Source organism: Somniosus microcephalus, chromosome 1 (genome assembly GCF_052327205.1).
Source record: "Somniosus microcephalus isolate GS21.2 chromosome 1, FLI_Smic_1.0, whole genome shotgun sequence".
Classification (NCBI taxonomy): Eukaryota; Metazoa; Chordata; class Chondrichthyes; order Squaliformes; family Somniosidae; genus Somniosus; species Somniosus microcephalus.
The window spans coordinates 210,649,650-210,663,790 of record NC_140987.1 but is presented as its reverse complement, the minus strand read 5'-3'; the positions used below and the strand labels follow the sequence as shown (position 1 = coordinate 210,663,790).

At 42.3% G+C, this 14,141-nt stretch overlaps 1 protein-coding gene across 3 annotated transcripts in view; it reads right to left on the bottom strand.

Moving 5' to 3' along the window:
- The window catches only part of zcchc9 (zinc finger, CCHC domain containing 9), a 68,197-nt gene that overhangs the window by 38,950 nt on the left and 15,106 nt on the right, over positions 1–14,141 (bottom strand). For all 3 annotated transcript variants that reach the window (XM_085989400.1, XM_085989401.1, XM_085989407.1), the window contains exon 2: positions 12,231–12,633. In XM_085989400.1, coding sequence (XP_085845526.1) covers positions 12,231–12,623 — 393 coding nt within the window. In that variant the 5' untranslated portion in view covers positions 12,624–12,633. The remainder of the gene's footprint in view (positions 1–12,230; positions 12,634–14,141) is intronic.

Genomic DNA, 14,141 nt, shown 5'->3' with positions numbered 1-14,141 from the left:
TTATGCACAGAAAGTGAACAATTGTAAGTGTGGAGTCTCATTCTTTCAGGTTGTGAATTGTTAGATTTTAAAAATGTAAATAAAAAAGTGTTACTTTTCCTTTGTGTCTTTTTTATCTCTCAATGCAATCTTTCTTTCCCTCTCTTTCTGTACCTGATTTGACATTGAATTCACCCACTCTAATTCACCCTCCTCAGTCCTTCCTGTTTATTTCACAATTCTTAATCTCATTGGTTAAGGAGATACACTATTTGTCCCGCTGTTCACCAAGGTCCCCGATGTTCTGTTGCCCTCGCTGTGCCATTATCAGCTCGCACTTCCAGCAACTTTGTGGGCAAAATTCTTTTCAACCTAAACATGCACGAACAAGTCTGTCTAACGTTGCGAGATGCCCCGCTCCAGCAAAATCTGGCCTAATATCTTAACATCTAAAATTAAATCAGTGGATTAATACATAATCAAAGACAGAATTATAACAGGAAAGGAATGTGATAACAGAAATTAAGAGTTAGACTGATTTCTTTAATTGAATTAAATAAAACTTATTAATGGAGTATTCATACTTTTTGATGTAACTATGTAATCCTGAGGGTCACGTAGTACGGGTAAGAGAATTGTATAAAAAGTGGCAATTTGTAAGGAGGATTTGGATTTGGAGGGTTTGATCAAGCTGAATACTGAGCTCAAAAATGTACATTCTCGAGTCCCCAACCATAAGGTGTGGTTGTAAGTACTATATTTAAGTGTATGCCTAAGCAGAGCTAAGCGATCCGACAATCAACGGATCAGATCAAAGCTCTGCAGTCCTGCCACATCCAGTCGTGAATGGTGGTGGACCACTAAACAAATAACGGGAGCAGGAGGCTCCATAAATATCCCCATCCTCAATGATGGTGGAGCCCAGTGCAAAAGACAAAGCTGAAGCATTTGCAACCATCTTCAGACAGAGGTGCTGAGTGGATGATCCATATCGGCCTCCTCCTGAGGTCCTCACCACCACAGAAGCCAGGCTTCAGCCAATTCGATTCACTCCACGTGATATCAAGAAATGGCTGAGCGCACTGGATACAGCAAAGGCTATGGGCCCCGACAACATCCCGGCTATCATGCTGAAGGCTTGTGCTCCAAAACTAGCAGCGACTCTAGCCAAGCTGTTCCAGTACAGCTACAACACTGGCATCAATCCGACAATGTGGAAAACTGCCCAGGTATGTCCTGTCCACAAAAAGCAGGACAAATCCAATCTGGCCAATTACTGCCCATCGGTCTACTCTCAATCATCAGCAAAGTGATGGAAGGTGTCATCGACAGTGCTATCAAGCGGCACTTACTCACCAGTAACCTGCTCACTGATGCGCAGTTTTAGTTCCGCCAGGACCACTCGGCTCCAGACCTCATTACAGCCTTGTCCAAACATGGACAAAAGAGCAGAATTCCAGAGGTGAGGTGAGAGTGACTGACCTCGACATCAAGGCAGCATTTGACCGAGTGTGGCATCAAGGAGCCCTAATAAAACAGAAGTCAATGAGAATCGGGGGAAACTCGCCACTGGCTGGAGTCATACCTAGCACAAAGGAAGATGGTTGTGATGGTTGGAGGTCAATCATCATAGCCCCAGGACATCGCTGCAGGAGTTCCTCAGGACAGTGTCCTAGGCCCAACCATCTTTACCTACTTCATCAATGACCTTCCCTCCATCAGAAGGTCAGAAGTGGGGATGTTCACTGATGACTGCACAGTGTTCTGTGCCATTTGCAACTCCTCAGATAATGAAGCAGTCCATGCCCGCATGCAGCAAGACCTGGACGACATGCAGGCTTGGGCTGATAAGTGGCAGGTAACATTTGCGCCACGCAAGTGCCAGGCAATGACTATCTCCAACAAGAGAGAGTCTAACCACCGCCCCATGACATTCAATGGCATTACCATCGCCAAATTCCCCCACCATCAATATCCTGGGGGTGTCACCATTGACCAGAAACTTAACTGGATCAGCCACATAAATACTGTGGCAACAAGAGCAGGTCAGAGGCTGGGTATTCTGCGGCGAGTGTCTCACCTCCTGACTCCCCAAAGCCTTTTCACCATCTACAAGGCACAAGTCAGGAGTGTGATGGAATACTCTCCACTTGCCTGGATGAGTTCAGCTGCAACAACACTCAAGAAGCTCGACACCATCCAAGACAAAGCAGCCTGCTTGACTGGCACCCCATCCACCACCTTAAACATTCACTCCCTCCACCACCGGCGTACCGTGGCTGCAGTGTGTACCATCTACAAGATGCACTGCAGCAATTCGCCAAGGTTTCTTCTGCAGCACCTCCCAAACCTGCGACCTCTTCCACCTAGAAGGACAAGGGCAGCAAGTGCATGGGAACACCACCACCTCCAAGTTCCCCTCCAAGTCACACACCATCCTGACTTGGAAGTATATCGCAGTTCCTTCATCATCGCTGGGTCAAAATCCTGGAACTCCCTCCCTAACAGCACTGTGGGAGTATCTTCACCTCACGGACTGCAGTGGTTCAAGAAGGCGGCTCACCACCACCTTCTCAAGGGCAACTAGGGATGGGCAATAAATGCTGGCCTTGCCAGCAACGCCTACATCCCATGAATGATTTTTTTTTTTTTTTTTTTTTTAATTACTGGATGTTTAATAAAAGTATGAACGCTTAACTTAAACGCTTTAAGAACATTATGGATTTTGAGGAAAAGATAGAACATCTCATCATAAATAAAACCATCTTCTAACAAGAGGACAAAATGTAAAATTCACTTTTATGAAGATCTATACTTCAACAGTTTAAATTGGCACAGTACTCCATTTACTGCATTTAAACTGAATTTAAACTGAATTTATTTGTGCAGAATCAGATTAAATGCATTACTTTTTTCAATCGCCCTATATCCTGTGGGAATGTAAATCAATTATTTATTTTTTAAATGCATCTGTGCTGCAAGAAGACAGGTATTTTATAAGCCTAGCCTTGTGTGTCTAGGGAACAGCCCAAGGTAAACCAAGTAAACAGTGCATTGGGTTAAATCTTACTCATTACAAAAGTTCAAACGTAAAAGAATGCTTCAGCATTTAACCTTGAGATCTAACTACCCCGTACTGAACTCAATGGAGACTCTCAGCCACTGGGAGACACTCAGAGACACAGATTTTAAAGCTTACTTCATCTAGTTTTAAAAACCTGCCAGAAGCATGTATTTAAAGGAATCTCCAAGATATGTTTTTCCCTTGACCTTACAATATTTTTGAATCATGATAACCACATTCTAATAACTAAAAATTAATTGAGAACAATGAACAAAAGCCACTTGTGGAAGGTCTTTTAAAAAGTAGATAAAATCTAATATAAAAGCATTGCTTCGCTTAACACTTCTGAAGATGCTTTCAATGAGAAGCAACGTATACCAGCAGGCTGCGCCACAAACACAATCGTGGCCATCCAGTAGCATATCCAGACTTTAAAGACTGCTGGCACTCTGTATTTCCTAAATTGTAAATACACTATCCTACCATTTCTTCCTGCTCCTTCTATCCTCACAGAAATTAAGACTCATTACACTTTCTCTTACTGTAACCCATTCTTTCCCAGGTTCGCTAAACTGTAGAACTCCTTACATCCCATCAGTCAGCCATTCCTCTTATAAGCCGTGTTTATTTTTAAATCCACCAGTTTTGCGTCACCTACCCATGACTGCGTCAGGGGGGTTTGCTAGTGCTGTTGGGAAGGATTTAAACTAGTTTGTCAAGGGGCTGGGAACCTAAGTGTGGGCCCAGAATGGAGAGAAACAAAGCTGGAAGTGCAAGTTAGAAAAGTAGTCAGCAAAACTAGTAGGGAGCAGAAACAAAGGCCAACAGTAAAGAGGGTCAAAGTGCAGAAAAATATTAAGCAGGCAAAGTTGAAGGCACTTTATCTAAATGCACGTAGCATTTGCAACAAGGTGGATGAATTAATGGCACAAATAGAAGTAAATGGGTATGATGCAATTGCCATTACAGAGACATGGTGGCAGGGTAACCAAAGCTGGGAACTGAATGTTCCTGGGTACTCAACATTTAGGAAGGACAGACAAAAAGGAAAAGGAGGTGGCATAGCGCTGTTGATAAGGAATGAGAGCGGTATGGTAGAGATAAAAGATCTTGGCTCGGCAGATTGTGATGTAGAACTGGAATCAGTTTGGGTGGAGCTAAGAAACAGCAAAGGGCAGAAAACATTGGTGGGAGTTGTGTATAGGCCACCAAACAGTAATGGTAATGTAAGGCACAGTATCAATCAAGAGATTAGAAGTGCAAGTAACAAGGGCAATATGGTAATCATGGGGGGACTTTAATCTACATATTGACTGGGCAAATCAAATTACCACTAATGGTGTGGAGGGCAAATTCTTGGAATGCATGCAAGATGGTTTCCTGGATCAGTATGTGGAGGAACCAACCAGGGAACAGGCTATTCTGGATCTGGTACTGTGTAATGAGAAAGGGCTAATCAATAATCTTGTGGTGAAGAGGCCTTTAGGGACAAGTGACCATAATATGATTGAATTTTACATTAAGTTTGAGAGTGATGTAGTCCAATCTGAAACTAAGGTCTTCAATCTAAACAGAGGAAACTACAAGGGTATGAGGGACAAGTTGGCCATGGTAGATTGGGAGACTACACTAAAAGGTATGAAGGTGGACATACAATGGCTAACATTCAAGGAAATAATGCATAATTTGCAACAAACATATATTCCTCTAGGGCATAAAAACCCAAAAAGAAAAGTGATCCAACCATGGCTAACAAAAGAAATTAAAGCTAGTATTAAGTCAAAGGAGGAAGCTTATAAAGTTGCCAGGTATGTGAAAAGGAAAAGACTGGCTAAGGTAAATGTAGGTCCTTTACAGTCAGAGACAGGAAAATTTATAATGGGAAATGAGGAATGAGGAAATGGCAGAGAAATTAAATAAATACTTTGTTTCTGTCTTCATGGAGGAAGACACAAAAAACCTCTCAGAAATACGACATAACCAAGGGTGTGGCGAGAACGAGGAACTTAAAGAAATTATTAGAAAAAAAAACACAATACTAGCAAAATTAATGGGACTAAAAGTCGATAAATCCCAAGGACCAGATGACCTACATCCTAGGGTTTTGAAAGAGGTGGCCATTGAGATAGTGGACGCATTGGTTGTCATCTTCCAAAATTCTATAGATTCTGAATGGTTCCTGCAGATTGGAGGATAGCAAATGTGACCCCGCTATATAAGAAAAAGGAGGGAGAGAGAAAACGGGGAACTACAGACCTGTTAGCCTCACATCAGTAGTTGGGAAAATGCTGGAATCTATTATAAAGGATGCAATAACTGGGCACTTAGAAACTAATAGTAAGATTGGGCAGAGTCAACATGAACTTATGAAAGGGAAATCCTGTTTGACAAACCTATTGGAGTTCTTTGAGGCTGTAACTAGTGGAGTAGACAAAGGGGAACTGGTAGATGTGGTGTATTTGGATTTTCAGAAGGCCTTCGATAAGGTCCCACACGAGGTTGGTGAATAAAATTAGGGCACATGGAATTGGGGGTAATATACTAGCATGGATTGAGAATTGGTTAACAGACAGAAAACAAAGAGTAGGGATAAATGGGTCTTTTTCAGGATGGCAGGCTGTGACTAGTGGGGTACCGCAAGGATCGGTGCTTGGGCCCCAGCTGTTCACAATCTATATCAATGATTTGGATGAGGGGACTAAATGTAACATTTCCACATTTGCTGATGATACAAAGCTAGGTGGCAGTGTCAGTTGTGAAGAGGATGTGAAGAGGCTTCAAGGGAATCTCGACAGGCTCAGTGAGTGGGCGAGAACATGGCAGATGGAATATAATGTGGATAAATGTGAAGTTATCCACTTTGGTAGAAAAAACAGAAAGGCAGAGTATTTCCTAAATGGTGAAAGATTGGGGAATGCAGATGCTCAAAGGGACCTGGGTGTCCTTGTACATGAGTCACTGAAAGTAAATGTGCAGGTGCAGCAAGCCATTAGGAAGGCAAATGGTATGGCCTTCATTACAAGAGGATTTGAGTACAGGAGTAAAGAAGTCTTACTCCAATTATATAGGGCCTTGGTGAGACCACACCTGGAGTACTGTGTACAATTTTGGTCTCCTTACCTAAGGAAGGGTATACTTACCATAGGGGGAGTGCAACGAAGGTTCACGAGATTGATTCCTGGGATGGCGGGACTGTCGTATGAGAAGAGATTGAGTAAACTAGCCCTGTATTCTCTTGAATTCAGAAGAATGAGAGGGGATCTCATTGAAGCATACAAAATTATTACAGGGCTCGATAGGGTGGTTGCTGGGAGAATGTTTCCATTGGCTGGGGAGTCTAGAACCAGGGGCCACAGCCTCAGGATAAAAGGTAGGTCATTCAGGACTGAGATGAGCAGAAATTTCTTCACACACAGGGTGGTGAATCTTTGGAATTCTCTACCCCAGAGGACTATGGAGGCTCAGTCATTGGGTATATTCAAAACAGAAGTCGATAGATTTCTGACTAGTAAGGGCATCAAGGGATATGGTGATAGGGCCGGTGAATGGAGTTGAGGCAGAAGATCAGCCATGATCTCATTGAATGGCGGAGCAGGCTCGAAGGGCCGGATGGCCTACTCCTGCTCCTATTTCTTATGTTCTTATTTACCCCGCCACCTCCTCTCCTACTTTATTTCAGTCTTGGTTGTGTCCTGCATTACAGGCTTGGTCATTCGTCTAGGTTTGCTGAGGAAAATTGCCCAGAAATTTGATGATTTTGTACGGGTTTTTTTTACAGTCAATTTCACTATTTTCCACACTGCACAAATAATTCTATTTACAACTGTACTAACTTTCAAGCTTAGTTCGAGGGCTGCTATATAGTTCACTACTACTAAATGATTATCGGCATGTTCAGTGGTGGAGTCGCCTGCAGGACGTCAGTATTGTTTCGACAGTGTAATTTGTTGGATTTAAATGATTATTTGCGTCTTGGGAGGTCTAATCATGTTATTACAGACTACAAGATGTACTGAATTTCACTCACACAACTGATAAAAGGTGACTAACTTAAATTATTAACGTTAGAAGTCATGAACTATTTGGGTTTGTTTACAGCCTCTCATACATTCAGTGTTCACGTGGTCTTTTCTGATTCCTTCTGAAACCTTGGCTGTCAATTTTCAACACATTATGTGCTTTAAAGGTTACATCAGAGATTTTTTTCTTCTGCTTCACTGACTGGTAAGATACGGGTTTGTATTTATAACTCTCCAAGAGTTCCTGATCTCAGTTTGATAATTTGGAGAGGTGCTGAGTGGACTCAATAGAACACACTGATAACTTGTGGATTATTCAGACCATTGGATGTTTATGTTTTATCATACGCAACAAGTATTTTGCATTTAAATAAGCTTTCCTGGTTAGAGATTTCCAACTTTTGAAAACTGGTGAAAAGGGTCTACACAAAATTTGGGGGAAAAAAGGTAATCTTTTAAAACTCTTGAAAGGAAATTCTTAAGGGGTAAGAGTAAGATACCACTTTTTTATGATTTGTGGGGAACACTTCATAAGTTGGTGAATTCTGCATTTATACGCTGTGTGCAGAAGTTACGATTAAAAATGGCCTACGTGAGAACTTCTATTGGATGAAGGACAGCCGAAAAGGTCAGGTCAAACTATATTTTTGAGTTGTCACAATTCTCTACCCTAAATACTAGTCTGGGTAAAGCTTTAGAGAAACGTGTATACCCACTCAACACTTCACTTGGTAAGAATATAACTCCATTACAATGATGCTCCCGTGGTCTCTGAACAAATGTTAACAAAATTTACAGGAAAATTAATTCCATTGCCATCTCGATCGAACTGGTAATTGATATTGATATTGTCTTGAAACCGACGTCTACCAAAAACCCGCTTGGCTTATGTCAGTTCATTTCAGCATTTCGTTGCTGAAATATGTCAAATGGGTTCCATGAGAGCCCAGTAAATGGGAACATCTTGATATTCTTTTAACAAAAATGTTAAATAATCTGGAACACAATTAGAATAACTATTGAGATGTTACCTTTTGATTCTATAGAATGTATAAATTGGTTAAATACGTGATTAGGAAAATTTTGCAGAGCTGTGGGAAAAGAGCAGGGGAGTGGGACTAATTGGATAGCCCCTTCAAAGAGCAGGCACAATGGAGCCAAATGGCCTCCTATGCCATATCATTCTATGATATAGAAAATAGTGAATCTTCCTGTAATCCATTATTGAAAACTATTGTGTTTTGTGAGGTCCTATGCCACAGTACATTATAAAAGATGTAATAGCAGAGCATTTGGAAAACAGTGACAGGATCGGACAAAGTCAACATGGATTTACAAAAGGTAAATCGTGCTCGACTAATCTACTGGAATTTTTTGAGGATGTAACTGGTAGAATAGATAAGGGAGAACCAGTGGATGTGGTGTATTTGGACTTTCAGAAGGCTTTCGATAAGGTCCCGCATAAGAGATTAGCGTGTAAAGTTAAGGCACATGGGATTGGGGGCAAGGTACTGACTTGGATATAAAACTGGTTGGCAGACAGGAAGCAAAGAGTTGGAATAAACGGCTCTTTTTCCGAGTGGCAGGCAGTGACTAGTGGGGTACCGCAGGGATCAGTGCTAGGACCCCAGCTATTCACAATATATATAAATGATCTAGACGAGGGAACTAGATGTAATATCTCCAAGTTTGCAGATGACACAAAGCTGGGTGGGCATGTGTGCTGTGAGGAGGATGCCAAGAAATTCCAGTATGATTTGGACAGGTTGGGTGATTGGGCAGATGCAGTATACTGTAGATAAATGCGAGGTTATCCACTTTGGTGGCAAAAAGAGAAAGGCAGATTATTATCTGAACAGCAATAGATTGGGAGAAGGGGAAGTGCAACGAGACCTGGGTGTCCTTGTGCACCAGTCGCTGAAGGTAAGCATGCAGGTGCAGCAGGCGGTTAAGGCGGCAAATGGTATGCTGGCCTTCATAGCGAGAGGGTTTGAGTACAGGAACAAGGATGTCTTGCTGCAGTTGTACAGGGCCTTGGTGGGACCGCAGCTTGAGTATTGTGTGCAGTTTTGGTCGCCTTATCTGAGGAAGGATGTTCTTGCCATGGAGGGAGTGCAGCGAAGATTCACCAGACTGATACCTGGGATGGCAGGAATGACGTATGAGGAGAGATTGGGTCGATTGGGCTTATACTCGCTGGAGTTTAGAAGAATGAGGGGATCTCGTGGAAATTATAAAATTCTAACAGGACTGGACAGACTGGATGCAGGAAGGATGTTCCCGATGACCGGGGAGTCCAGAACCAGGGGTCACAGTCTAAGGATAAGGGGTAAGCCATTTAGGACAGAGATGAGGAGGAATTTCTTCACCCAGAGAGTGGTGAACCTGTGGAATTCTCTACCATAGAAGGCAGTGGAGGCCAATTCATTAAATATATTCAAGAAGGAGTTGGATATATTTCTTAAGGCTAAATGGATCAAGGGATATGGGGAGAGGGCAGGGACAGGGTACTGAATTTGGATGATCAGCCATGATCTCATTGAATGGCGGAGCAGGCTCGAGGGGCCGAATGGCCTACTCCTGCTCCTATCTTCTATGATGTACATTTAAGGAGTTATTTTACAACTTCCAAAAAAAATATATTCCACTGAGGAAAAAAGGGTGTAAAAGAAAAGATAGCCATCCGTGGCTAAGTAAAGTAATTAAGGATAGTATCCGACTAAAACAAGGGCATATAAGGTAGCCAAATCTAGTGGGAGGATGGAAGATTGGGAAGTCTTTAAAAGACAGCAAAAAATAACAAAAAGATTGATTAAGAAAGGGAAGATAGATTATGAAAGTAAATTAGCAAAATATATAAAAACAGACAGTAAAAGTTTCTATAGTTATATAAAAAGAAAAAGGGTGGCTAAAGTAAATGTTGGTCCCTTAGAGGATGAGACCGGGAAATTAATGGTGGGAAACATGGAGATGGCAAAAGCACTGAACAATTATTTTGTATCAGTCTTTACAGTAGAGGACACTAAGAATATCCCAACACTGGACAAACAGGGGGCTCTAGGGGGGGAGGAACTAAATACAATTAAAATCACTAAGGAAGTGGTACTTGGTAAAATAATGGGACTCAAGGCGGATAAATCCCCTGGACCTGATGGCTTGCATCCCAGGGTCTTGAGGGAAGTAGCGGTAGGGATTGTGGATGCATTGGTAATAATTTTCCAAAACTCACTGGACTCAGCAAAGGTCCCGGCAGATTGGAAAACTGCTAATGTAACACCATTATTTAAAAAGGGTAGTAGGCAGAAGGCTGGAAACTATAGACCTGTTAGCCTAACATCTGTGGTTGGTAAAATGTTAGAGTCCATTATTAAGGAGACAGTAACGGGACATTTGGATAAACACAATTTAATAGGGCAAACTCAGCATGGTTTCATGAAGGGGAAGTCATGTTTAACAAATTTGCTTGAGTTTTTTGAGGAAGTAACGTACAGGGTGGATAAAGGGGAACCAGTGGACGTAGTGTATTTAGACTTCCAAAAGGCATTTGATAAGGTGCCACACAAAAGATTATTGCTCAAGATAAAAAATCACGGGATTGGGGGTAATATTCTGGCATGGGTGGAGGATTGGCTCTCTAACAGAAAGCAGAGAGTTGGGATAAATGGTTCGTTCTCAGATTGGCAACCAGTAACTAGTGGTGTTCCGCAGGGGTCAGTGCTGGGTCCCCAACTCTTTACAATCTATATTAACGATTTGGAGGAAGGGACCGAGTGTAACATATCAAAGTTTGCAGATGATACAAAGATGGGACGGAAAGTAGTGAGTGAGGAGGACATAAAAAACCTGCAAAGGGACATAGACAGGCTAAGTAAGTGGGCAGAGATTTGGCAGATGGAATACAATACTGGAAAGTGTGAAGTTATGCACTTTGGCAGGAAAAATCAGAGAGCAAGTTATTATCTTAATGGCAAGAAACTGGAAAGTACTGTAGTACAAAGGGATCTGGGGGTCCTGGTGCACGAAACTCAAAAAGTTAGTATGCAGGTGCAGCAAGTGATCAAGAAGGCCAATGGAATGTTGGCTTTTATTGCTAGGGGGTTGGAATATAAAAACAGGGAGGTATTGCTGCAGTTGTACAAGGTATTGGTGAGGCCGCACCTGGAATACTGCATACAGTTTTGGTGTCCATACTTAAGAAAAGACATACTTGCTCTCGAGTCAGTACAAAGAAGGTTCACTCGGTTAATCCCGGGGATGAGGGGGTGGTCATATGAGGAGAGGTTGAGTAGATTGGGACTCTACTCATTGGAGTTCAGAAGAATGAGAGGCGATCTTATTGAAACATATAAGATTGTGAAGGGGCTTGATCGGGTGGATGCGGTGAGGATGTTCCCAATGATGGGTGAAACTAGAACTAGGGGGCATAATCTTAAAATAAGGGGCTGCTCTTTCAAAACAGAGATGAGGAGAAACTTCTTCACTCAGAGGGTGGTAGGTTTGTGGAATTTGCTGCCCCAGAAAGCTGTGGAAGCTACATCATTAAATAAATTTAAAACAGAAATAGATAGTTTCCTAGAAGTAAAGGGAATAAAGGGTTACGGGGAGCGGGCAGGAAATTGGACATGAGTCTGGGTTCGGAATGGTCATGGCCCTGTGGGTAGTGGAGCGGGCCCAGGGGCCGTGTAGCCTTGTTCTGCTCCTACCGTGTTCTAATTCTGTTAGATTTCAGGAGATGGTTTTATTCCTGTTCCTGGCTGGGGTGGAGATCGCCTTTACAGAAGGTAAGTACTGTAGAAAATATAGGGACAGAGTGATCTCCTGGAAGAATTTCGATCGCCTAGATGGGTCGGAGAGGAATTTCCCAGATTTTTTTCTCCCAAATTGGCCATTGGGTCTTTATCTGGTTTTTCGCCTCTCCCGGGAGATCACATGGGTTCGGGTGGATGCAGAGTGATAGAAGATTTGAGGTTAGGATCAGATCAGCCATGATCTTATTGAATGGTGGAGCAGGCTCGAGGGGCCGATTGGCCTACTCCTGCTCCTATTTCTTATGTTCTTATGTTCTTATGTTTCTATGATGCACGAATGACAGCCCAATTATGACATTGTTCTTACTACAATCTTTAAGCCTATTTCAAGTTGGATGAACGTTTACACTTGAAAATTACCATGGTATTTTTCTTCTGAACTTGCCTCTTCAACCTCCTGTTCTCCCGTCTCTGGTCCTTCTTCAGAGCTAGTGTTGCATCAACCTTTACCTTTTCACTCTCCACTGACACCACTGTTCCTTTGTGGAGAACCTGACCTGTTTCTTTCAGGTAATCCATGAACCCATTAACGTCTTCACTCTGATACTCTTCTTTCTTGTGGTACCATTCGCTTTCCTTGCGTTTAAATTTTTCCGGCATGTTCTCATCCCTGGCTGGCTGTTTTTTACCCCATCGTTGTTTTGCTTTTGTCTTACTTGGGCCATTGTCACCATTCTGTTTCATCTGACTCCATGGTGTAGCTTCCGGGAGCTTCTTTTTGTGGATGTTATTGGCACGAGCCCAACGTGTCATTGCTTTCTTTCTATGATAATGCAGAGTAAGAGAATGCTTAATGAAAATGAGCACCATAAAGTTTTAGCGCAACAATCACACTGTGCAAGAGAATAATAAAAACAGAATTTGACTTATTCAGTTACCATTAAAAAAATGGCATTGATTTATGGGTTTCTCGTAAAGTCTAATGATCATCTTGCAGGATTGTCATTAAATGCCGGTCAGAAATTATTTTGGCAATAACTGGAGATATCTGGCAATCCAGCAGTGATGTAAACATCTACAGGGTCAAGTGTTCCTTTGATGCCCCCATGATTCATTTGTTAGCTGCTACTGCCTAGGCTCATACAGTGGCCATTTGGATGAGATAGTGTTATTCGTGCCCATGAATCACTGATTTCAGGGGAGCTGGGGAGAAAACTGGAGGGATACCATTCCAACCACCCATAACATTAGAATAGGCACAAATCGGCTACAAGTACAAATTATAGCTACCTTTCACCCATGAAAGGGTTTTTCTACTAATGCCCGTCAGCCAGTGACAAGAAATTTCAGTTCCACTTACCAAAACACAGAATTATCCAGATTTGAGAACTGAGAACTTAAGGAAACATTTGCAGGACCGTGGGGAAAGAGCAGGGGAATGGGACTTATTGGATAGCTCTTTCAAAGAGCCGACACAGACACAATGGCTAGTATGGCCTCCTACTGTGCTGCATGATTCTATGACATCTGGACAACCTGGAAAACACATCCTCAAAAACAGTCTTGGACAGAGCCTGTGACATATATACTGAAAGTGCAATGGGGCATAGCTGACAAACCTGTGCCATCATTTGTATTGGGGATGATTGTGACAAAAATTATGGGGGGTTTACCTCATTTCTTGCAGAGAAATTGCAGGATGTTATAGTTTTATATTGGTACTCTGTTGTTAAATCTATTGTAAAATTATTTATATGATTGCCAGTGATATGGAGGCACTTTCCTCCCTTCCCAGGCTCAAGTCCTTTCTCTGGGTCAGGAGGCTGAGAGAGCAAAACTCACTTTAGGACTTCACAATCTCAGCTGACACTTCAGTGCTGTATTGATGGAACACTGCATTGTTGTAGACACTGGCGATTAGATGAGATGTTAAACTGAGGCACATCTGCTTATTCCCCTGGAAGCTCAACCAACATCACCAAAGAAAGATTAAGTGATAATTCTTCTCAATGTCATTTGTGGAAGCATGCAGTTTGCAAACTGACTGCCACTTTTGCCTACAAAATACTGACTAAACATCAAACCAATTTTGTGCGAGGAGTTTTGGGACATTTCTGAGAGATGTATTAAAATGCAATCTTATGCTACTTTCTTCCCCTCTCAGTTCATGCCGACACTTTTCAACCCCTCCCATCAAATTTAAACTGGCACTCTTCTTCCCCTGCCCAAGTTCATGCTGGCACTCTTCCCATCAATTACATGCTAACATTCTCCCTCTACAATGTTTCAGCCATGACTCAGTGGGTAGCACTCTCGCCTCTGATTCAGAAG